Raw genomic sequence first — 24891 nt, 5'->3', positions numbered from 1 at the left:
TCTTTTATAGATAAGTTCACTTATGTCAGATTTAGAGTCCACACTTAAGTGATGTGTGGGATTTGCCTTTCTCAGTCTGACTTTCTTCCTTTAGGATGAGCGTCTCTGGGCGCACCCTGGTGGCTGCAGATGGCACTATGCCGTTCTTTCTGGCTGAGCAGTGGCCTATTGTGCGCCCTCTTCTATCCACTCCTGTCAGTGAGCGCTTGCATTGTCTCCATGACTTGGCTGAGGTAAATAGTGCTGCTGTGAACTTTGGGGTGCATGCATTTCTTCCAACTACAGTTTTGTCTAGATACATTCCTGGGGGAGAGAATTGCTGGAGCTTTTAGTTTTGTTTTTTTTTTTAAAGATTTCCCTGGTGCCTCAGATGGTAAAGCATCTGCCTACAATGCAGGAGACCCAGGTTCGATCCCTGGGTTGGGAAGATCCTCTGGAGAAGGAAATGGCAACCCACTCCAGTACTCTTGCCTGGAAAATCCCATGGACGGAGGAGTGTGGGAGGCTACGGTCCATGGCGTTGCAAAGAGTCAGACACAACTGAGCAACTTCACTTCACTTCTTAGTTTTTTAAGGAACATCCACACTGTTCCCCATAGCAGCTGTAGCAATTTACATCCCAACCAACAGAGCAGGAGGCTTCACTTTTCTCCACACCCTCAGCAGTATCTGTTACTTTTGTAGGCTTTTTAGTAATGGCCATTCTGACTGATGTGTGGTCACTGTAGTTTTGATTTGCACTTCTCTAATAATTAGTGATGTAGAGCATCTTTTCATGTGCCCACTGGCCATCTGTATGTGGATGAAAATAACTTTTTAAAAAAGTTCTACAGTCTGGAATTGGTCATGCTTCCAAGTGAATGAGTCAATGGTCTCACCAAGTACAGATCCCAGAAGTCACTTATTACACTATTTTTCCGACGCTTCTATTGTCAATGAAATCCTAGGCATTTCTGTAAAACCAAATGATACAGTATTTTGGCTCCCATGGACTTGACAGAGCAGGTCTATTCACTTCCTGATGTTCCGTAATTGAGCACTCCGAACAGACCCTGACTCAACCCAGATCACCTGTACGAACCAGGGCAGACAGGCCTGTGTACAACGTAGAGTCTATATAACCAGGCTCGTTGGTTTTCATTGCGTGGGATTCCTCACAGGTTTTAAGGAAATCATCGCACAGAGGAAGAGAGCTTGGGAGAGGGTTCAGCTCATGACTGCATGAGTGTAGGTGGGACTGAGCAACCCACCCCGTGGAGGACCCATCAGCCTGGGTTGCTTTCCCCTCCTGCTGCTCATCAGGGTACAGCCTTGGCACAAAGAAGAGGCAGGCATACGCGCCTCTCAGCCACCCACAGCTGTTTAAAACACTGAAACAGATCTAAAATAATGTGGATGAAAATAGCTACTTCAACTCTGATTATTGCAGGCAATATAATAGCAATAGATAGTCATGATTATAATGGTTATGTCTATTGAGTGCTTACAACATGCCAGCAGTAACATGCTAACTGGCTTGCAGGCATCATCTCCCTTAATCTCCACATCGACTCTGTACATGGTGGGTCATTATTTCTACTTTACAGAGGACAAAACTGAGAACCCTAGAACTTAATATGCTCAAGGTGACACAGCTTAAAAACAAAAAACAAAAAACAAAAAAAAAAAAACCAAAAACTAGAAGAGCTAGGATGTAAAGATGGGAACTAGAGGATTAAAACCTGTTCCGTCAAGACCATTTAGTCATTTAGCTTCTAACAAGTCTGGACATGATGCAGCACTGCCGTTTTAAAGGGTGAGGAAACCGAAGCTGGGAGAGGTTGAGACGCTTTCCCAGCATCATACAGCTAGAAGGCAGCATAGCTGGGATTCGAACCCAGCCAGTGTCTCTGCAGTTGGCTCCCTTCCCCACTGCGACTGCACTGTGGCCCCGTCACCTAGCGCGACAAATAATGTCAGGAAAATATTTCATTTCTAACACTTAACATCAGACGTAGTGCAGAGCAGATGCTTAAAAAGATTTGTGGAAAGGATGAATAATGGACAGGTAAGTGTCGAGTCACTGAAAGCCAGACAAGGAGCCTCTATCCATCTCAAACCAAACAATCAACTGGCAATCACGCATCTTGGAATCACTATTGAAGGAGTGGGTACATCAAAGTGTCCATCCACACCTATGACTGCAGAGGTCTAAAGAAATATGTCACCCCCTGAGTGATTGGTTTTGCTCTTCCAGAAACTGGGTGCTGCTCCATGGGGTTGCCTTGCTGGGAGGTGTCTCTGAATGTCAGATAGGAAGCAGTCACCAGGTAGGAGAAAGTGAGGGGGGAGATACAGTGGAGAGATGAAGGAAGCCCCCTTGCGATCCCAAGTAGATGGTCCCCAACCCTCCCAAGGGAGCCTGAGATTATTTCCAATGCCCGGAGGCTGTGCCAGGCATTCCTTCTCAGGATGGAAGCTGAAGGGTTTTCTCTAGGATTACAGTAGAATAAATTCAGCCTCCTGAGTGGCCCAGCTCCCTAACTCCTTACAGGGGGGTTTTCAACCTCGACATTAGTGACATTCCGGGCTGGATGACTCTGTGGCACGTGGAGCTGTCCTGCCTATTGCAGGATATTTAGCACCGTTCCTGCCCTCTGCTCACTAGACACCTGCAGTGTCCTCCCAGGCATGAGGACCCAGAGTGCCTCCAGACCCTGCCAGTAGTCCCTGGAGGACAGAATCTCTCCCAGATGGGAACCGCTGCCTTGCAAGTAGGCGTTAGCAACTAGAAGCTGGAGGGGAGCCTGTCAGTCATCCTGGGCCCCCCGTTTAACTTGATCCTTCCAAGCCAGGAGGTCACTAAGTGGAGAAGGGGAGGGAGAGGGCTGTGGATGCAAGGCTTCTCTTCCCCCAAGGAATTACCTCTCCTTCAAAGATTTCAAACTCCCAGATAGCTCAGTGGTAAAGAATCCACCTGACAACGTAGGTGACGCAGGAGACAAGGGTTCGATTCCTGGGTTGGGAAGATCCCCTGGAAAAGGAAATGGCAACCAACTCCAGTATTCTTGCCTGGAGAATCCCATGGACAGAGGAGCCTGGCGGCCTACAGTCCATGAGGTTGCAAAGAGTTGGACACTATTGAAGTGACGAAGCACACACAGATTTCACAGGTCACCGCTGTCATTGCTACTCTGACCTCTAGAGGGCGCTGATGTCCTTCACTGTCTGCCGCAAGCCTGGTGCTGTTCAGTTCGTTCAGTTCAGTTCAGTTCAGTTCAGTTCAGTCAGTTCAGTCGCTCAGTCGTGACCGACTCTTTGCGACACCATGGACTGCAGCACTCCAGGCTTCCCTGTCCTCCACTATATTCTGGAGCTTACTCAAACTCATGTCAATGGAGTCGATGATGCCATCCAGCCACCTCATCACCTGTCACCCCCCTTCTCCTTTGGCCTTCAATCTTTTCCAGCATCAGGGTCTTTTCCAATGAGTCAGCTCTTCACATTGGGTGGCCAAAGTATTGGAGTTTCAGCTTCAACATCAGTCCTTCCAAAGAATATTCAGGGTTGGTTTCCTTTAGGATGGACTGGTTTGATCTCCTTGCAGTCCTAGGGACTCTCAAGTCTTCTCCAACACCACAGTTCAAAAGCATCAATTCTTCGGTGCTCAGCTTTCTTTATGGTTCAACTCTCACATCCATACATGACCACTGGAAAAACCATAGCTTTGACTAGACGGACCTTCTTCGGCAAAGTAATGTCTCTGCTTTTTAATATGCTGTCTAGGTTGGTCAGTGCTTCCCCCATGGCTCAGTGGACTCACATTCGGTCCCTGGATCAGGAAGATCCCCTGGAGGAGGGCATGGAAACCCACTGCAGTACTCTTGCCTGGAGAATCCCGTGGACAGAAGAGCCTGGAGGGCTACAGTCCATGGGGTTGCAAAGAGTTGGACACATCCGAAGTGACTGAGCACACAGGCATGCACACACCAGGTTTGTCGTAGCTTTCCTTCCAAGGAGCAAGTGCCTTTTAAGTTCATGGCTGCAATCCGAGTGCTGACTGAGACCTGGGTTTAAATCCCAGCTCCATTACTCACCAGCTTTATAACTTTGGGTGTGTTCTGTAATCTCTCTGCCCCAAAGCTGCTTATCTGTAGAACAGTGATAATCGTTACCAGCAACTATAGCCTTGGGGGCCAGCGTGAGCTGGCATGAGAAGGCATCTTACCTGGAAAGCATCTTTGCGACCCCAGGGACTGTAGCCCACCAGGCTCCTCTGTCTGAGATATTCTCCAGGCCAGAATACTGGACTGGGTTGCCATGCCTTCCTCCAGGGGATCTTCCCAACCCAGGGACTGAACCCAGGTCTCCCACATCGCAGGCGGATTCTTTACCGTCTGAGCCAGCAGGAAGGCCGTCTTGCCTGGTGCCTTCCACATAATCCCATAGCGACTGTAAGCGGTGGCCACATCCAGCGTGTGCTGGAGCCACTCTTACCGGTCCAGGGAAGTCTACTGCGCACATTTCTTCCCCAATCTCAGTTCAGTGAAGTCACGTCGGTTGCTTGAAATCAGCCACGGTGGGAATATTTACACCAGAGAAACAGGCAAACAGCGACAAACCAGCGTGTGATAGCACATACGGCTTGAGCCTCAATCTGTGTGATTTAGACGAAGGGGGGCAGGTGCTCCCACAGACAGAGAGCAACTGCTGAGGCATCCAAGCTGCCTCTGGCCCATTCTGCCTCCAGAGGGCCCAGCAAGCAGACCACACGAAAGGCTGGGTCTCATCTTCAGGGTGCTGAACAGCCAGTGACTTTTGCTTCATCCAGGTACCTCCTCCTAAGTACAGGGAGCATATTTAATAACACATTGAAAAGATAACTCCGTGCTACTTCCATAAATGCGGGGGTGGGGGGGAAGATCGGAATTGTTTGCCATTAAAAGCCAAACAGGTGGCATAGATTCTTTACTGTCTGAGCCACTAGTGAATCCGTAAAGAGGTTTAAACAAGCTCAAAATAGCATGGAAAGCGTTAAGGGAGCCACCTGCCAATGCAGGAGACACAAGAGATGCAGGTTTGATCCCTGGGTTGGGAAGAGCCCCTGGAGAAGAAAATGGCCACCCGCTCCAGTATTCCATGCCTGGAGAATTCCATGGACAGAGGAGCCTGGCTGGTGGTCTACAGTCCATGGGGTCACCAAAAACTCAGACACAACTGAGTGACACTCATGAAAGCCAAACATAACGAGTAAGACAAAAGGAAACATTTTTGTCACACTCTAGCTTGATGCCCTTGCCTCCCTGAAGATGAGAACCCAGGGTCTGTTCTCTCTTGGTTCAAAAAGGAGAGGACATGTGTCCTAGAGTTGTGGAAGCACACGGGCTCCCTGCTGACTGTTCTCCTGGTGTAATCAGAGGATTGAGGGAGGAAATGCAAAGGTCATATTCTTCTCATTACATGATTCAATGTGAGGCTGCTGCTGCTGCTAAGTCACTTCAGTCATGTCCGACTCTGTGTGACCCCATAGATGGCAGCCCACCAGGCCCCCCAGTCCCTGGGATTCTCCAGGCAAGAACACTGGAGCGGGTTGCCATTTCCCTCTCCAATGCATGAAAGTGAAAAGTGAAAGTGAAGTCGCTCAGTCGTGTCCGACCCTCAGCGACTCCATGGACTGCAGCCCACCAGGCTCCTCCATCCATGGGATTCTCCAGGCAAGAGCAAGCCCTACTCCACTGGTGAAAGGAGGGCTTTATTGGGGAAACACTGTGTTAGATGATGCTAGAAGATTTGAAGACAGAAAAAAAAATGATCATTTTTTAAAAATGAAGCATCATTGAGCCAAATGCAAAGTTCATATTAACTTTAAAGCTAACATCAGTGGCACGTTGAAGCCACCTTGTACTGGCTCATGGGGCTCAATGGTTAAATTTTCAGGGATTTAGCTAATCAGTTGACAGCGCATCCATTGCTTGGAATTGGCCGGGGGGAGCTTTTACACGACGGAAATTGACAAACACTACAAATCAGAGCTTCCCACAAGCCCAAGATCTGATTATGAAAACATTCACAAGTGTGCTACTCGCTAATGCTTTCCATGCTATTTTGAACTTGTTTAAACCTCTTTACGGCATCCCTGTGGCTCAGACAGTAAAGCATCTGCCTGCAATGCAGAAGACCGTCTACAATGCAGGAGACGTGGGTTCAATCCCTGGGTTGGGAAGATCCCCCTGGAGGAGGGCATGGCAACCCACTAACCCACTCCAGTATTCTTGCCTGGAGAATCGCATGGACAGAGAAGCCTGGTGGGCCACAATCCATAGGGTCTCAAAGAGGCGGGCACAACTGAGCGTCTAGCACAGGAGCACACACACAGCCCTTTAGGTTATGGCCTTAGACAGCCAGGAACATCCATTCCTTCTCTTACCTCAGAGTTTGCGTGCAACAACTTGAGATACACAGAGTAACAAACATCCTTAAAGTCTGATGAGCTCATTTCCATTATAGCATCTTAAAGAGGAGTGATAGAAACCACTGCTGAGAAATTGCCGTAATTGATTATTGTATATAAAGTACACTGACAATCCTTATTTCCAACCCACACTCTTTAATGAGCTATTTTAGTGCTGGTTCTGCTAAATGCTTGGAATTTATAATGCCCTGGAAACTCATCAACTTTTAAGGGTGCAATCAATGACTGACTATTAGGGGAAAAGCAGCAACAACAAACATGCAAGATACGAGACGATGAAATGAGTGCAGAAAGCTACACCCTTGGTAATCCCTCATGTCACTACCATATGTTTTATTCCAAGCCTTTCTGCGTATGTTTTGGTCCAGAGCCTCAACTCCTTTGGTCTTTACTTGTGTGTATGCATGTGTGTGTGTGTGCTCAGCCATGTCTGACTCTTTGCAACCCTGTGGACTGAAGCCCGCCAGCTTCCTCTTACCATGGGATTTCCCAGGCAAGGATACTGGACTGGGTTGCCATTTCTTACTCCAGAGGATCTTCCTGACCTGGGGATCTCTTGAGTCCTTGAAATCTAGAGATCTCTTGAGTCTCTTGAGTCCGCATTGGCAGGCGGGTTCTTTACCACTGTGCCACCTGGGAAGCCCTGATCTTTATTTACCCAGAAAGCAAAAGGGAGACACACCCTGGTCACTTGATTTGGGGGGAATGGTTGGGCTCTGGAATTTAGCTTCTATCCCCTGTGACTCTATCCCCTTTGCCGTATTACTGCGATGGTGAATGTGCAGCAACGCTTTTGTTATGGAGCTCACGGGTGGGGAGTGGGCGCCCTGCTGATTCTGGTGGAACTGCTCCCAACACAGCTGATTTGAATCTACTGGGCACCATCACGGGGGCAGAGCTGGAAGCCCTCAGGAGCTGGCGCACACAGGCTTCAGCACTCACTGCTGCAGAGAGCAGCTCCGAGAAATCTCCGGTCCTTCTAACGTTTTGGAGACCTGGTAGGTAGGTGCTCTTTCCTTCAGAGAGCTGTAGATGGTGTCGACCTCGGAAATAAACCAGCCAGTTGTTTCACCAGCAAAATGTGTTTATTTGGGAATAGCAGGGAATTGCAATGCGACGGGACAGGTGAGCTATGGTGAAATTTGCAGGCGAGCTGGGAGAGACAAAGAGAAGGTCAGCTTTTCTCTGGCTTTAGGAGGAAACTGGGGAGAGTTTTGAAGGAAACCTTCACTGGAGAAGAAGAGTTGGAGGCTGTGGCAGTTTCTCATTGGCTCCAAGTGGTTATTAGAGCCTTGCTGCTGGGGGCAGGGAGGGAACTTCCTTTTTCTTACAAGCAGGGGATAAAATTCTACAAGTAAGAAATGTCCTTCCTTGTCAAAACAATTCCAATCTTCCTTTTCCCTGCCGGTGAGGCTGGCTGAGTGGCACTCACGTGGGAAAGCCCCCTTCAGGGCTTTCTGACTCCATTTACAATGAGTTTTCCTTCATTTTCACAAAGGGTAGTTTGCCATTTACAGGCTTGGAAAGGTGATGGCAAATGCCAGCCAGCAACGGACGGGTTACTCCACTGTCCAGGGTTTATTGCTCATTATTTTTCTCTCCACTCACTCACTCATCTCCCGCCTCCCCCACACGCAGTAGAATGTAAGCACTGAAGATATTTGGAGGGGGGGGGGTCCATTTTGTTTACATGTAGCCAAAGTGCCTAAAACAGCCTGACAAATAAGTGGAATTTCAATAAATATCTGTCAAATTAATATCCAGTAGGCAAAGACATAAGACAGAGCTTAGAGCAGCTTCCCAACTTGCAGTGGGCTTTAGGGTCACTGGGACGCATAATAAAATCGAAGACCCCAGACCTATCTCTGCTGCTACTGCTACTGCTAAGTCGCTTCAGTCGTGTCCGACTCTGTGCGACCCCATAGATGGCAGCCCACCAGGCTCCCCTGTCCCTGGGATTCTCCAGGCAAGAGCACTGGAGTGGGTTGCCATTTCCTATCTCTAGGCTCCTCTAACTCACTGGGTTGGAGGCGGGGCTCAGAAATTGGCCCAAGGAGTGCACACCTTGAAAAACCCTGCCTGTCCAAGGGAGCAACTGTGGCCATTGCTTATAGGAGAAAGGCTTCTGCCCATCATTTCAGAGTCACCCTTCCCAGGCGGTGGCTCCAAGCCGGGTGGACCCACCAGTAGGAGCCTGGGCAGAGGGGAAGGAGCCAAGCTGTGTGGTCTCTCTGGGTGGGTTCAGACCCACTTCAGTATCGGGGTTTTTCCAGTGCGTGGCTTCAGCATCCAGTAGGCTTGGTGATGAAATGAGCACCCATTCCACCTGCTGAGAGCAATGCTGAAGTCTAGAATTGCATGTTTTCCCAGTCCCTAAACTTTCAGTGACTTAGCATCTTCCTTCATGAGACTGTCGTTCTGTCTCACATCTCTGGGCACATTTTCTCCAGTGATTGTCGACTCTATACCATGGGCTTAGTAGCCTCTTTTGAATTTTCACCTGGTAGGGGCGTCAGCTTGTCTCTCAATTTGTGTGAATCCAGAGATTCAAGAGGCTTTCTCCTGGTGTCAGAACTTGGCCCCTTCCCTTTGCTCTTGGCTTTACCCAAAGGTGGCAAGGTTGGGGGAGGGGCATGTGTGATGTGGCATAAAGAGCTGCTGTGTGGTGATTTGGGAAGATTCAGGCTCCTCTCACTGGACTTTGTAATCCTGGGCATATCAAGAAGCCACTCTGAGCCTCTCTTTCTTCAGCTCGAACATGGGCAGTATATTGCTTCAGAGCTATAGAGGGAATTTAGCTACAGAAGTACAGGTGTTCTTTAACCTTAAGTCTCAGGATATTACAATAACCAGGAGGATCCAGAGTCTGGAAGCACCTACTGTACCATGTGGAGAAGGCAATGGCACCCCACTCCAGCACTCCTGCCTGGAAAATCCCATGGACAGAGGAGCCTGGTGGGCTCCAGTCCATGCAGTCGCGAAGAGTTAGACACAACTGAGTGACTTCATTTTCACTTTTCACTTTCATGCATTGGAGAAGGAAATGGCAACCCACTCCAGTGTTCTTCCCTGGAGAATCCCAGGGACGGCGGAGCCTGGTGGGCTGCCATCTACGGGGTCGCACAGAGTCGGACATGACTGAAGCGACTTAGCAGCAGCAGCAGCAGCAACTGTACCATGAGGTCTTTCCCCCATCAGTCTAGGGAATTTGTAAGATAAGTCATTGGTGCTATGATCTCTTTACAACCTTATCTTTCCTCCCACCTTCTTCCTACCTGCTTCCCCCCACCCCCCAGACATATGTCACTGACATTTGGAGGAGGAAGTCGTGAGGTGTCAATAAGGAGAGGGAGGCAGGATGCTCTGGAGAAGGAAATGATTATTCATTAAGTAACTAGTATGCTTTGACAGTGCAGAGCACTCTAGATACACCATCACACCACAAGTCTAATAGCCCTGCAAACAGATGTTACCACTTCACTCTGATGGATGGAAACGCTGGAGCTCAGAGGGAGTGGACATCTTATCCAGGGTCCCACAGGTAGTTTATGCCAGAGATGGGCTTCAAATTCCAGTCAGCTTAACTTTATGACCAAGTATTGATTTTACTGAGCAACTCTGTCTCTGGCAATAATGGCTGGAGACACAACCCAGGAAGTCTAAACCTCTTTCTCATGCTTTCCACTTTTCTTTTTTTAAAAAAAAAAAAAAAACCTTTTAAATAATTTTATTGATTTATTTCTTTTGGCTGTTCTGGGTCTCCGTTGCTCCTGCTTGGGCTTTTCTCTCGTTGTGACAAGCGGGGGCTCCTCTCTGGTCGTGGTGCCTGGGCTTCTCATTGCAGGGGCTTCTTGAGGGCACTCGGGCTTCCATAGCTGTGGCTCCCGAGCTGTAGACGGCAGGCTCAGCAGCTGTGGCACATGGGTTTAACTGCTCCAGGGCATGTGGGATCCTCCCAGACCAGGCATCGAACCCATGTCTTCTGCATTGGAGGGGAAACTCTTTACCACCGAGCCACCAGGGAAGCCCTTTTCTTTTTTATAAGTTATTTTATTTACTAATTTTAATTTTATTTTATTTATTAATTTTTAAATTAAAGTGTAGTTGGTTTACAATGTTGAGTTCGTTTCAGGTGGGCAGCACAGTGGTGCATACACATACACATATTGTGTTTTTCAGATTCTTTTCCCTTACAGGTTATTATTGAGTATAGTTGAGTATAGTTCTCTTGTGCTACACAGTAGGCCCTTGCTATTTAGTTCACATACTGTAGAGTATATATGTTAATCTCAAACTTCTAATTTACCCCTCCCCCGGCCCTCTTTGGTAACCATAAGCCTGTTTTCTATGTCTGTGGGTCTATTTCTGTTTTGTAAATAAATTCATTTGTATTATTTCCCACTTCTCTTTCTGATCTTCATTCTCCCCCTACCCCTTCTCATTCTCTCTCTCTCTGAGATTTGGGGTAAGGTGAAGGTTTTCTCTTAAACATTACTGAATCGTTAGTGAAGAAGGACGGGGGACAAGGTTTCTTCTGATTGGGAAGGGTTAAAAAATTCTTGATGCCCTGAAGAGGTGGCTTTCCCCTGATTTCCCAAAGAGTTGTAATTCTGTAGAATATCAGTTCTGTTACCTGCACTGCCAATTTATTTCATTATCTGTAATAAGCAGTAATGACATTTCTTAATTGCATTCCATAAAAATCTCAATTATCACTTTAGAATTACATCAGATTAGATGAAGCGACATCTCCCACAACCAGAAAGAAATTTCACTCTTCAAATGAAACTTTGATTATGTTTTTCAGAGATGCCCTATGCTCTAGAATCAGTTGGCTGGTTTCAATTGAAAGGAAGAACCAAGTGAAATAAACTACTTTTGGTGAGGCAAAAGAAAGAGAGAAAACAAAAATTGCCTGAAGGAATGTTCTTCGGGACCATAAGGAAACAGAGCATCTTGATGTGTTTTTCTCTCACTCAGAAATGAGGACTAGATCAGAGTTCCTTTTGCTGGTAGTGTGAGAGGCAGGTCCATTAAGCTTCCATGAAATTGTTCCCCAGCCTGTGCTTCTCCACGAGACCTGGCCCTGCTTCCTGACACTTCCATCGCCTTATGCAGGACATGCCATAATTGGCACCTCCTGCTTGACCCTGAAGCTCTAAGTTGGCACCCAACTGAGCACTTTTCATCTTACCATTGAACCATAAACCATCCTGTCTCTCTCTGTCCTCTCTGATGTCATTCCTGGTTTTTCATGGTGGTTATTGTTCAGTGTTTTTCAGAAGACTGTTCCACATACCATCTTAGTTCCTTTTGCTGCTGTAACCAATTACCACAAACTTAATGGCCAAAGTCAATACAGACTTATTATCTTACGGTTCTGGAGATCAGAAGCCCATAATGGCTTTCACTGGGGTAAAATCACGGTGTCAGCAGGGCTGTGTTCCTTCTGGATGATCTAGGACGATCTGTTTCTTTGGATTCCCCCTGCATCCCTTGGCTTGTGGCCCCTTCCTCTATCTTCAGAGCCAGCAGCATCTGCAAACCTCTCTGACCCTCATGCTCCATCTTCCAAGGACCCTTGTGATTACAACAGACCACCCTGGATAATCCAGGAAAACCTCCCTGTCTCAAGATTTATACCTGAGTCACCTCTGTAAACTCCCTCTTGTCACATATCATACTCACAAGTTCCAGGGGTTAGGACATGGACATATTTGGGGCCATTATTCTACCTATGGGGCTTCCCTGGTGGCTCGGTGGTAAAGACTCTGCCTGCGATACAGGAGACACAGAAGATGTGGGTTCGGTCCCTGAGCTACAGTTTCCCCACTAAAAGAGGAACCGAGATATATTGCAGGTTTGTTATAAATTCAGGTGAGACAGAGTCATGAAACCACAGGATGTGACACCTGAAGTAAGCTATCAAGTGAATTTCCATTTCTTCCTCTGCCTACTGAAATTTGCAAGAATTTAGGGGCTTGAAGTAGGGACGCTTGTGCTACCCACATCTGGTTCCCCTCTCCTTCCTGGACGCCCAGGAAAACTACATTTCCCAGCCTCCTTGCAGTGAGGGGGACCACATGACCAGATTTAGCCAATGAGATTTGCATGGGAGGAATGCCCCAAGTCCTCAGGATCTCACTGCCTCATCAACCACGTGGAGACTTAGCATGCGCCCATCCTAACATTCCTCCTCCTGTGTGCCAGCTCAGCATTCCTGGTTAAGAAAGGCCCCCTTTGTCTTTCCCCTTTGGATTTCTGTGAATTCATGGAGGCAAATAAGAATGCAGGTTTGTGGGCAGAGCAAAGACACAAGCCTGGGGGTTCACAAGCCATGAGCCATGACATCTCAGCCATTGCTTCACTGGTAGGAGGCTATGTGCTTCTCCCTGGCACTCACTGTTTCTACTGTGGGTCCCAAATGATGAAGCACCGTCGTGTTCTTCCCCTCGAGTCGGAATCATTGCATCGCTAGGATCTGACATTCTGGTGGCAGAGACAGAGCTATCTGTTTGTAGAGAAATTAGTTTTCCAAGCTGTGTTCCAGGGAACACCTGTGCCTCAGGAAATTGCATTAAGTGAGCTGCAAAGAAAAAGGCTTCCACAGTCAAATAAGGACAGTGCAGTACATTCTCTGATCAAGGAGTCCTGAGGGAAAGAAATTTGCTGAACTTTGTTTCACCTAGCGTTTCTTAAACTTTGTTTCAAACTCACAGGATACATTCCCTGATTTCTTCTCCCTACCTTGCAACAAAAGAATAAGAATCCCAAAATTGCCTTGCACTCTATGTCCAGGTATGGATGAATAATGAGAACCCAAGGCAAAATAATATATTGGTAACTCCATTAGTGGTGAAACAGGCAGCCTAAAACCATGACAGTCATGATACATTCCGCACCCTATCCCCTCCCCACCACATTCAATCAGAAATTTTCTTATCAAAAATAGCAAGTTAAAATCAACATAGCTGCTTAAGTGTAGAAGTTGGGTTTTCTCCCTATATTTTAAATTTTAACGTAATGACTACTAAGCCTGCCAGGTGCCAGCATTCACATAGCTATGTGATTTCCATGCCCCTCAGGGCTTTGTAAGGTGTAACTACATAGCTAGACTTTGCAATTTCCAACTAGGATTCCACTATACAAATAGTGGAATGTAGAGTTTTTTTGCATGTATAATTTTTATCCCTCTGCGAAGTCACTTTCTAAAAAGTATAGTTAAAACTGTGATTTTGCACAAAATTTATGGCATTGTATAGCAGTTCAGTTGCTCAGATGTGTCTGACTCTTTGCATCCCTATGGACACCAGACCAGGCCTTCCTGTCAATCAACAACTCCCAGAGCTTGTTCAAACTCATGTCCATCGATTTGGTGATGTCATCCAACCATCTCATCCTCTGTCATCCCCTTCTCCTCCTTCTCTCAGTCTTTCCCAGCATCAGGGTCTTCTCCAATGAGTTGGTTCTTCCCATCAGGTGGCCAAAGTATTAGAACTTTAGCTTCAGCATCAGTCCTTCCAAAGAATATTCAGGACTGATTTCCTTTAGGATTGACTGGTTGGATCTTCTTGCAGTCCAAGGGACTCTCAAGAGTCTTCTCCAACACCACATTTCAAAAGCATCAATTCTTCGGCACTCAGTTTTCTTTATGGTCCAACTCTCACATCCATACGTGACTACTGGAAAAACCACAGCTTTGACTTTGGAGTCTCCGGCAGAGACGTGGGTCGGCGGTGGCCTGCTGCAGGGCTGGGGGCACTGAGTGCTGCAGTGCATCATGGGAACTTCTGAAGGAGGTCACCGTGATCTTCATTACCTCCACCATAGTTTGGTCTCAGGTCAAACCACAGGGAGGGAACACAGTCCCGCCCATCAACAGAAAATTGGGTTAAAGATTTACTGAGCATGGCCCCACCCATCAGAACAAGACACAGTTTTCCATTCAGTCAGTCTCTCCCATCAGGAAGCTTCCATAAGCCCCTTATCCTTCTCCATCAGAGGGCAGACAGAATGAAAACCACAATCACAGAAAACTGATCAAACTGATCACATGGACCACAGCCTTGTCTAACTCAATGAAACCATGGGCCACCCAAGAGTGGTGGAGAGTTCTGACAAAACATGGCCCACTGGAGAAGGGAATGGCAAACCGCTTTGGTATTCTTGCCTTGAGAACCCCATGAGCAGTATGAAAATGGCATTGCATAGGTCTCATATAACTAACTGGTGAATTTTGCACACAGCAAATAGAGTATTTGACCTCAGAACCCTTTTCTTTCCCTCCGCTGAGTTACTTTTTAACATTTCCCAGGCTGTACTCTTCCAGGGAACACACTTCAGAAAATCTGATGTAAAAGTTAATTCTATGTAAACCATTGTCAGTTGTTTCACAGACAGAAATGTGTGACTTTGGCAGAATTACTTCCTATCTCTGGGCCTCAGTTAGCTTCTCTATTAAAAAGGAAGCTATTGAAATAGTTAAAGCCCAGAATCTTCCAGCATCCTCTCTTCAGTGTACAAGAATGTCATTTTGTATGTAGCCAAGCTGCTGAATGGAGGCTTCCCTGGTGGCTCAGTGGTAAAGAACCCACCTGACAATGCAGGAGATGTGGGTTCGATCCCTGGCTCGAGAAGATCCCCTAGAGAAGGAAATGGCAACCCACCCCAGTATTCTTGCCTGGGAACTTCCATGGACAGAGGAGCCTGGTGGGTAGAGTCCATGGGGTTGCAAAGAGTTGGACACAGCTTAGCGGCTGAACAACTGGACATGACATCAAGGTGTCATCCATATGACCCTGCCGACCCCGAATCTTTCTCACGGGCCATGGCAGAGAGTCATTCAAAGGACAAGGTTAGACACAAGTCCTGCTGGTCCTCCTCGCTGTGATGAGAGACGGGCCAGTGGACGGGACAAGAGGAGGTGGCCCTTGTGCAGGAAAGCGCTGACCCCAACATCCCTAAGAACACCAGTAGTGGTAATAGTGGGGGATATCTAGTGGCTGCCGCTGAACAGGAAACAGAAAGAATACAGGCTAGGGGTCAAATTCGCTGGTTCATCCCAAGAATGATGAGTATGTGCATGGGGGTGGCTGAGTGATTCACCCCAGGAAGTATGAGGAATACGAGCTGGGGGTACTGGTGATCCATGCCAAGCACGATCAGAAATTGGGCTTGTGGGTGGAGGTGTCAGTGGCTCCTGCCAAGAAGGATAAGGGGTGTGGGTTGGAGGAGGGGCTGGGTTGGTGGTGCATTCCAGAAAGGGTAAAGAGCATGGGCTCTGGATGTGGCTTGGAAGTTCATTTGGAAATATGGGGCTTTTTTTTCTGGAAGGACATGCAGGAAGCAGAGTGCATTGTGCTGGGTTGGACAGCGGCTTGGAGGGCAGGTTTTGGATTCAATTATGCTGGCTTCAAGTCCCAATCCTATCACTTACCAGCTGAGTCTTCTCGGATAATTTGCATAACCTCTAAGTATTTCCTCAACTATACCGTGGCAGTAATTACAGCCCCCTACACTATGTCATCATATGAAGACTACAGCGCTTGGGAGGGATGAGGGTGGCCTTGGTGTCATTCTGTTAGGGGTCTCCATCCCACCAAACAGTTCTCTTCTGATCCCCTATCTGCCACCCTCCCCGTTCTGCAGATGTCAGTGGTTTGAGATAACGCCGACTGCTTGGGAAAATGGGGCTCTTCTTTTCCATTTGAAATTTACTTTTATATTTTAAATATTCTCTGGAACACATCCACGATCTGCTAGAGCTGAGAATTGCTGCCAAGGCTTTATTTATGAAGTATTAAACACCGAAAGAAATTCACCATGCCTTGAGACTCCTTAGGGAATAATACAAATAGATGGCCTTAAAAACAAATGCACAGAGCGATCGTATAACTCCGGTTTCTATCAAAGCAGAAAAAAATGTTGCTGATCCTTCCCTCACTAATGACCCCCGTCTGGAAGACAGCGCCCCACTGCTGAGGTGGCCCTGAGTCTAGCAAATGATTATTGATGGAGAGGGAGGAGGATTTCTGGAAACAGAAGGATGTCATATTCCATCCATCCAGAGAAGTCAGAGCTCAAATAAGGACCAGAGTGTGTCAGTACCATGCAGCTTAAAAGTAACAAGGGTATCCTGGTACAGCAACCGGGACGTTGCAGACACTCATTTTAAAAGAAAAACAAGCTTACATTTCTGACTCCACTATTAATCAACTCCTCTTAATCAAGATAAGATGTTTAGTGCAACTGGTTTTATAACTGATTTTGGTGAGTAATATCAAACAAGTCATTCAAAGAGCACTTGCTTTCATATCTTATTTCCTTGACCATAACTATATTTTTTTTTTTTTCACATGTCACTGTGGTGGAGAGAGTGAGGGACAGATGATTTAAGGGGAAAAGGTTGGATGTAAAACCCAAGATTTTCCGGGTTTCCGAGATGTCAGCGACAGAACATTTGTACATGACTTCTGTCTCACAATAACATGGTGTTATAGAAAAGTTCAACACTGGATGGATGAGCTTTTAGAAGCTGAGGGACAACCTCCCTCCATTTCTGAGTCCTGCCCCATCCACGTTAGAATAATTGTTGTTGTTCAGTCACAAAATTGTGTCTGACTCTTTGTGACCCCATGGACTGCAGCATGCCAGCCTCCTCTGTCCTTCACTATCTCCCAGAGTTTGCTCAAATTCATGTCCATTGAGTTAGTGACGCCATCCAACCATCTCATCCTCTGTCACCCCCTTCTCCTTTTGCCGTCAATTTTTCCCAGCATCAGGCTCTTTTCCAATGCGTTCAAATAATAGTAAGAGAGAAATACTAGCAGTAGCAAGAGTGGAATGAGTGAACAATGAATGCGTTTTCGTAAGTGCTCGGCACTGTGCTAGGTGATTGTATAGCTTTTCTCATTGAAAATTATCTGACACTCATTTGTCAGAAAGGAGGCTGGTGATCAGAGAAATGATGATTTCCCTGGTGTCTTAAACGAAACACACGGTCCACAGTCAGGTCCCACTGTCCTCACGCCTTCACAGAGGGAGACCAACTCTGGGGTCTTTGATTGGGCTCAACATTAAAATGACTTTGCCAATAAGTCCTGTTGTGACAATGTTCTGCTTGAGCCAAAGAAACACCAAATATATGAAATTTTGCTCTATTATTCTAACAGTGCAAAGAGGAGGAATCTCATTGTAAAGGGAAGGATTGAACTGGAGGTCAAAGGACTTGATTTTCATGAACAAAAAGGATCAGAACCAGGGGTCAGAAATGCCAAGAATTTGAAAAGAATTTTGAAAACTTGATGGCTATGGCAGTTTTATTTTCTAAACTGCAGGTCAGGACAGCTGGCCTGATGCCAATTAGTGGGCAACCAGAGGGAGTCAGCACAGATTTGTGGCTAAGAGTGCAGCCTCTGGAGATGGACTCACTGGTTTTGATCCTGGTTCTACTTCTTACTAGCTGTTCAACCTCCATCATATTACTGAAACTTGCTGAGCCTCAGTTTCTCTATCTGTAAAACAGGCACAATAGCAAAACTCTCTTTATGCAAAGCCCACTAAACCATGTAATGGGTACTAAGTTCTGCACTCAGTAAATAAGTAAGACATTCCTAACTAAGCAGACAGGGTTTCCCTGGTGGCTCAGTGGTAAAGAACCCACCAGCCAATGCAGGAAACTCGAGTTCAATCCCTGAGTTGGGAAGATCCCCTGGAGAAGGAAATGGCAACCCACTCCAGTATTCTTGCCTGGGAACTTTCGTGAACAGAGGAGCCTGACGGCCTACAGTCCATGGAGTGGCAAAAGACTCGGACACGACTTAGTAACTGAACACTCATGAACTAGGCAGACAGCTGAAATATGTAAATGTGTAGAGGACTTTAAAGCTCCAGAGGAAGCAGTTGGTTGATCTCTAACTTTAGGGGCAGCCAGGTTGGAGTGACCTACGGAGACAGAGTCCCTTTCCAGGTCACATGTAGAGGGAGAGGTGCCCCTGCACAAGAGACTGCAGAAGAATGAGACAGGGTCGAGTCTCTGGGCCGAAAGCAAAGGCTCAGTCAGAGCTGTAGGTTGGGAAAGTGCTCAGTCAGAAAAGCCACTGGGCGTGGGAGGAGGAGGGGCTGGGGAGAGCTGTGGAGCCAACTTTATTTCTATTCTGAGATACATAAGAAAAAATCTGGCCGCATTTCCATGCGCTTAATCAACCACCGCATCTCTGAGTGTTCTATTTTTTTTCCATTATTTTTTAATGATGAATCATTGGCAGGAAAGGATCAAATGAGCACGTACCATTGATCATCAAAGGACCAAATAAAGCATCTAGTCAATTTCATGGTCAAGGACTTTCAAAGCAAGAGGTGGGGGAGGGAATTAAAGAAAGATGATGCTTCTGGCGTTTTATGTTGTTTTAAAGATTTCTCAAAGGGCACCCATCTTGTGATCTAGCAATGACTCCCTAAGTCCACAATGTATTTTATTCTTTCAATTTCCTTTAGTCTCCCCTCTAGACTTTACATCATTTGCAATGCTGGGGAAAAAGCAAAATTGATTTCAGGAAGGGAAACTGTGAAAAATGGTATGGGTTAGTCTCATCTCCTGCTGAGTTCATTTTATTAAACGAAGCAGAAAAATCACCAGAGCCTGGGAAGCTGAAATGGTCCCTTTTTCTTAAATTAGTTCTGGGCAGAGACGAGCAGCGTTTACTGAATGAAGAATTCTGCATCCATGGACCCCTTTCATCCCCTCAACAAGCCTTTACCTTAAAGGGACGGGGGAGCCTGGTGGGCTGCCGTCTATGGGGTTGCACAGAGTCGGACACGACTGAAGAGACTTAGCAGCAGCAACAGCAGCCTGGTTTTCTAAAGAGTTCAAGCAACTTGATCAAGTTCAAATAATAACTATTTGGTTAAGCTGAGATCAGACTCCAATCAACAGAGGGGACAGAGAGTGCTGTAACCAGGGCTAGAACCAGGATGGGGCAAGATGTAAGGAGGCTCCCAGAGGCTCAAGGCTGTACCTGAACCCAGGAGAAAGTAAGCATCTCCTTAACTTTTGCTCCCTGTGTGCTTCACAGCGCCAACTCAGTCCGTCCATCCACCCTGCTCACCCATCCACCCAGCTGTCAGCATCGATTGATGGCAGGGGGCGGGGATGCAAAGGAGCCTCCTGTGAGCCGGACACTGCTGGGAGCTTTATGCACACAAAGGGCCGCCCATCCTCTTACACGTCTTACCTGCAGTGTACACATGCTTGTGAAAAAGTGCAAGTGTTAGTCGCCCAGTTGTATCTGACTCTGTGCGAACCCATGGACTGTAGCCCACCAGGCTCCTCCGTCCATGGGATTCTCCAGGCAAGAATCCTGGAGTGGGTAGCCATTCCCTTCTCCAGGGGACTCTTCCTGAACCAGAGGTTGAACCCGGGTCTCCTGCATCGCAGGCAGATTCTTTACAGTCTGAGCCACCTGGGAAGCATGTTTAGGTAGAAACAGTTGTATGCACCAGAATGCCTCTTCCACCAAGAGGGCCGTATATTTTTAAAGAAATCCTTTAATTAAAAGAAACAGGACAGAGAATGGGCTGGCCTTCTCCTTGGTCCAGAGCTTAGGTATTTGCTAAGACCAAGTCCAAAGGGAAGAAAAGAAATTACTCTGCCAGCCAGAGGGAAATGAATGTGATAGTCCGGGAGGCAGGTTGAGAGGAGATAGAGAGAAGAGATTGGGTGGCAGCTCAAAGACTGGGGGTTCTTGCCCCTTGATGTGATTCCTACCCCCATTGTCAAATGCTCCTGAATTGCCAGCAAATTTACTAAGGTTCAAAATGTGTGTGTATGTGTGCAGTGGGGGCGGGGTGGCAGGTGTATTACAGGACTCAGTGAAGGTGCCGTGTTGGTGCCTGTGTGATCCCAGGTGAAACAGAGACCCTGCCCATAGACACAGGGAAGACCACCAGATCCTAAGCCCCAGGAAATAGCAAATAGGAATGAAGAGTTTCAGGCTGAGTCAATACAGCTCTTTAAGGGGAAGTGGGGGCCCTCGACAGAATCTGAATTATGGAGAAATGGAGACAGTGAGGTTCAGAGAGGCTGAGTCAAGTGCTCGATATCCCAGAGCAAGTCGGAGGTGGGCTGCAGCCTCCAGCATGCCCGTTTCACAGCTGCAGAGACGGGCATCATCACCCACGCTGGGCAAAGGGCAAGTGGGGCCGGGGCCCAAACCTGGAGGGGGACGGCAGGGCTGGCGGCAAGGGGCCAGCCTGACACTGTACAAGCCCAGTGTGGGCCAGCGTGTGCCTGGGAAGCCCACAGAAGCTGCCCTGGATGGCTTTCTCCACGGTCACTTTTTTTTTTTTTTCAATGAAGACCGTGTGTTTTCAGAAGCTGTGCCCTCAACTTGGGTAGAATCTTTGGGCCAAAAGGAGGCCTTGGTAGGTGTCCTAGCCCATCTGCTTTGTTTTACACGTCGAGAAATCGAGGCCCAGATCAGGAAGCCCTGTGCCCGGGTGGGAGGCTGGCTTCTGAAAAATGCCAAAGGGATTCTCACAGAACAGAGCAGAAAAAGCCCGGCAAGTGAGGAAGTCTGCTTAACCTGATAAAATTAACCCCCCAGGGACAGGGATTTGAAGACCTGATTCCAGGCCCCTGGAGTCGTTCCTTTGGGTGGGTGCTCCTTTGGGTGGGTGCTCCTTTGGGTGGATGCTCTTGGCTGCCCAGCAGGTCCCTGTCCGCCACTCCATACTGCTGCCTGAGAACCGCCCCCAGCTGTCCCCTGGCCATGGAGCTGCCCTCTGGAAGCTGAAGATCTGGGGGTCTTCCGGCCCCGCTGTGGCGGAGGCATGGTGAGCTCGGGGAGCTTTCCAAAGCCCACCTCTGTGACAGGACAGAGCTGCCTCTGAGAGGCCTCCGGGGCTGGCGCTGGCTTCTCAAGATGGAGTGCGTGTAGAGACTGCCCAAGATTCTGAATTGAATAGATTTGGGCGGGGCCCCCGAATCTGCATTACAAAGCTCCCAGAAATTCCCCCTTGGGTGGTTCACAGACCACACTTGGAAGGGCACTGGTACAGAGCAAGCTGGACGGGCTGGGAGCTACGTGGCTGTGGGGAAGGAGCTGGTCCCCCTCTGTGCTCAGTGAAGTATCTCCTGTGGTGGCTGCTGCGTCTTCCTCCTCTTTTTCCTCCTCTCTCCCTCCTCTTCCTGTTCCTCTCCTTCTCCTCCTCCACCTTTATGATCCAACTGGAAGTCCAAAATTCATGAACAGAATTTCTACTACAAAACATAAAATAAAAGGCTGCTGATTGCGGTTAAGCTTCCTCTCTCATCACACGGGAAGTGTTTCAGGAAGTCGAATGAGGCTTTAGGAAAAGTGCCCAATAGGGCCTGGCACACAGTAGGGAGGCACTTGGAAACACAGACCCTTCTCCCTCTTGGACCCTATTTGAGAGCAGAATCCTTTCCTGCTTCTCCCACCTATGACTCTTCCCTGCCAGCAAAGTCCACGTCACCGCTCTTTCCATGGCGTCCCAGCTGTGATGAGCCGCCCGCAGCCACCTGTCTTTTCATCCTATGGAATGAATTGCCTCCCCTTCTGAGGCCGAGGTGAAGAATGTTCGCTTGCAGCCATTAGTAGGCAGCGTGTTTCTAACAATGGTCCGGGCTCTCTTTGTTCAGTTGCAACCTGTCTTAGCTCAGCTGCCTTGAAGGAACTGGCCTTGGTAATTACTGTAATTCTGTGGCTCTGAGTAGCTCAGCTTGAAGATGATGCCTTTTAATTCCCAGGCATTTTAAAAGCCGCATATATTTCACACACACACACATACAGAGTTATTCTTTTTAGCAAATGCAATGTTCCACATGCTTGAATTTTACACACACACACACACACACACAGTTATTCTTTTTAGCAAATGCAATGTTCCACACGCTTGAATTTTCCAGGTAGTCACGACTTGTCTCAATAGATGCTAATCTGAAAAGTTTCTCTAAAGTGTCCACAATTCCCTAATTGTTATTTATTTCATTAGGATTTGGGGGGGACTGAGAAAAATGCATATGCCCAAAAGTCTCAAAGTGATCACATTAGGACAAAGGAGCGATATTAATAGAGAGATAAAATAAAGCCAGGGGTCGGATGGGCAGGTAAAACGCACAGAACAGGCCGTGTGCAGGCTTGCAGGGCAGCCTACATCCAGGTCTCACCGGCACCGTGAAAGGGGGACACGGTTCACAACAGGACTCGGGGTCCCCCAATGACCAGCGCCAACCAGCCTCTTAAGAGAAACACAGTTCCATCTCCCGCTGGATGGTTTTCTCCCATGTGTCCTCAGAACTGGGACTGTCTAGAATGGATAAGTCCTTAATACCCCTAGGAGATACACAACGGAATTTCTTCTTATAGCTATACCTCTGGCTACACGATAGGAAAAATGTCAGCATGGCTGAGTAAAAGCAGCTCCACGAGGACTTGGAGCAACAGGGTTTTGATTTATAACAGTGTTCTTGGGCTCTGACGTGCTCACCAGAAAAGAGTAGAAAGACTGTCACCACTTGCTTCCCTCCCAGGTCCCATGACACACGTTATCACCTCTAAGAAGGAGCCTTTTTTGCTTCTAAGACAAGTTTTGGCCTCAGAATCTTTCCTAGCAGATTTTCAGGTAGCTACTGGCAACCTACTGACATTGGTATATGAGATAAAATTTATTGGCTACTGCTGGTCTAGAAGGATGGATATTTGTGTTAACTTCTGATGGATTCACTCTGTGTGTGTGTGTATACACACTATATATATGTACATCCATATATACACATATTATATATGTATAATACATAAACAGGCTTTCCAGGTGGCTCAGTGGGAAAAAATCTGCCTACTAAGCAGGAGATTCAAGTTTGATCCCTGTCCTGGGAAGATCCCCTGGAGAAGGAAATGGCAACCCACTGCAGCATTCTTGCCTGGAAAATCCCATGGACAGAGGAGCCTGGTTGGCTACAGACCATGGGGTTGCAAAAGAGTTGAACACAACTTAGTGACTAAAGAACAACAACAATACCTACCCAGACATATTATATATCCACACATATAGTTAGATATGTATAGTCTTCTGAGAATTGAATTTGGATACATTTGGATACAGCATTCATCCTTCTGAGAAGATACAACACAAGGTCATCATTATGATTGTCAAGTAATGTCTTCAATTCTAATAAGTTAGTGGGGATTTTCCAAGCACTAATTAGGTGCATGGAATTAGTGTCACTCACTCAGTCATGTCCGACTCTTTGCGGCTCCATGGACTATAGCCCGCCAGGCTCCTCTATCCATGGGATTCTTCAGGCAAGAATACTGGAGTGAGTAGCCATTCCCTTCTGCAGGGGATCTTCCTGACCCAGGGATTGAACCCAGGTCTCCTGCATTGGAGTCAGATTCTTTACCATCTGAGCCACCAGGGAAGCCCTATGGAGTTACTTTGCTCTTACTATAAACAGCAGCTCTGTTTTGGGGGAGGGCTTTGGGCAGCTTTTTGGAGTCTACTCTGCGCTTCCCTCCCCCATTGCTGGGCTACTGGCTATTGCTCTGGACCTGACTCCATCAGTTTCCTCTACCTTTTGAAACTTCGGATACCATAACAGAACAAGATGTGCAGCAGTTAGAACTGTGTGAAAAGTACAAGTCCCCAGGAGCTGAGCTAGGTCTCGCCTGACTGGGCGGATGCTTTTGGCCCCTCTCTGTGCTCCCAACAGCAGTCACTTTGCCATTCCATCTGGACTTCTGGCTGCATTATTCAGATACAGTTTGCTTTTTAGATAAATGACATATATTGAGCCTGTCTTAATAGTTCCAGGTATTTCTTCTTTCTGAACTGCTGCTCTGTACACCCAAGAGCCAAGGAGATTTAGCTAGTAAGGGATATCTTACAATGCTTCTCCCTTTCCCTGTCACAGTGGTCTTACCTCTTTCCTGCACAGAGATTCACTTTAGCTCATGCTACCTAAGAGCCATCACTTGAAGGAATGGGATCTCAGAAGGCAGCTCAGACTCCCCCAGGAACCCTCACATAGCCCCACAGCCTGTTTCCCAAATCCCAGCCCTGAGAAGCAGGGAATGGGGTCTTCTAAGGGCCACATATTTGCATCTCAAATTCATTTTAAACCCTCTGCCTGGCAACACAGTTGCTGTTCCCATCCCAGCTCCAGACTCTTATTTCTGTTAATTAGAGAGTGTTTTGTTTCCACTTATCAGCCCAGCATCCTTTCCAATCAAAACAGAATTCTGGTCTGGGTCCAACACCCATCACCGAGGGGCCTCGTTGGGTTTACCAATCAGGAAGCACAAGCAGCTTTGTGTTTCTCTCTGGGTACCCAGGTTGTCAGCAAAGCATCTGGACACACACAGGCATGCACACACACATGCTCATCTAGAGCTCTGAGAGGACTCTTCATTGGTGGCTGG

General features: G+C 47.4%; 1 protein-coding gene across 2 annotated transcripts in view; it reads right to left on the bottom strand.

Moving 5' to 3' along the window:
- VAT1L (vesicle amine transport 1 like) overlaps positions 1–24891 on the bottom strand; it is a 165476-nt gene that overhangs the window by 21869 nt on the left and 118716 nt on the right. The window contains exon 8 of one of the 2 annotated variants that reach the window (XM_055551308.1): positions 10180–10433. The exons of the other annotated variant lie outside the window; for it this stretch is intronic. Coding sequence (XP_055407283.1) covers positions 10356–10433 — 78 coding nt within the window. The 3' untranslated portion in view covers positions 10180–10355. Of the gene's footprint in view, positions 1–10179; positions 10434–24891 lie in introns of those variants that run through there. 2 annotated transcript variants of the gene reach the window in all.

This window comes from Bubalus kerabau, chromosome 17 (assembly GCF_029407905.1).
Source record: "Bubalus kerabau isolate K-KA32 ecotype Philippines breed swamp buffalo chromosome 17, PCC_UOA_SB_1v2, whole genome shotgun sequence".
NCBI lineage: Eukaryota > Metazoa > Chordata > Mammalia > Artiodactyla > Bovidae > Bubalus > Bubalus kerabau.
Note: the sequence above shows the minus strand (reverse complement) of the source record. Positions and strands in the feature narration are given on the sequence as shown.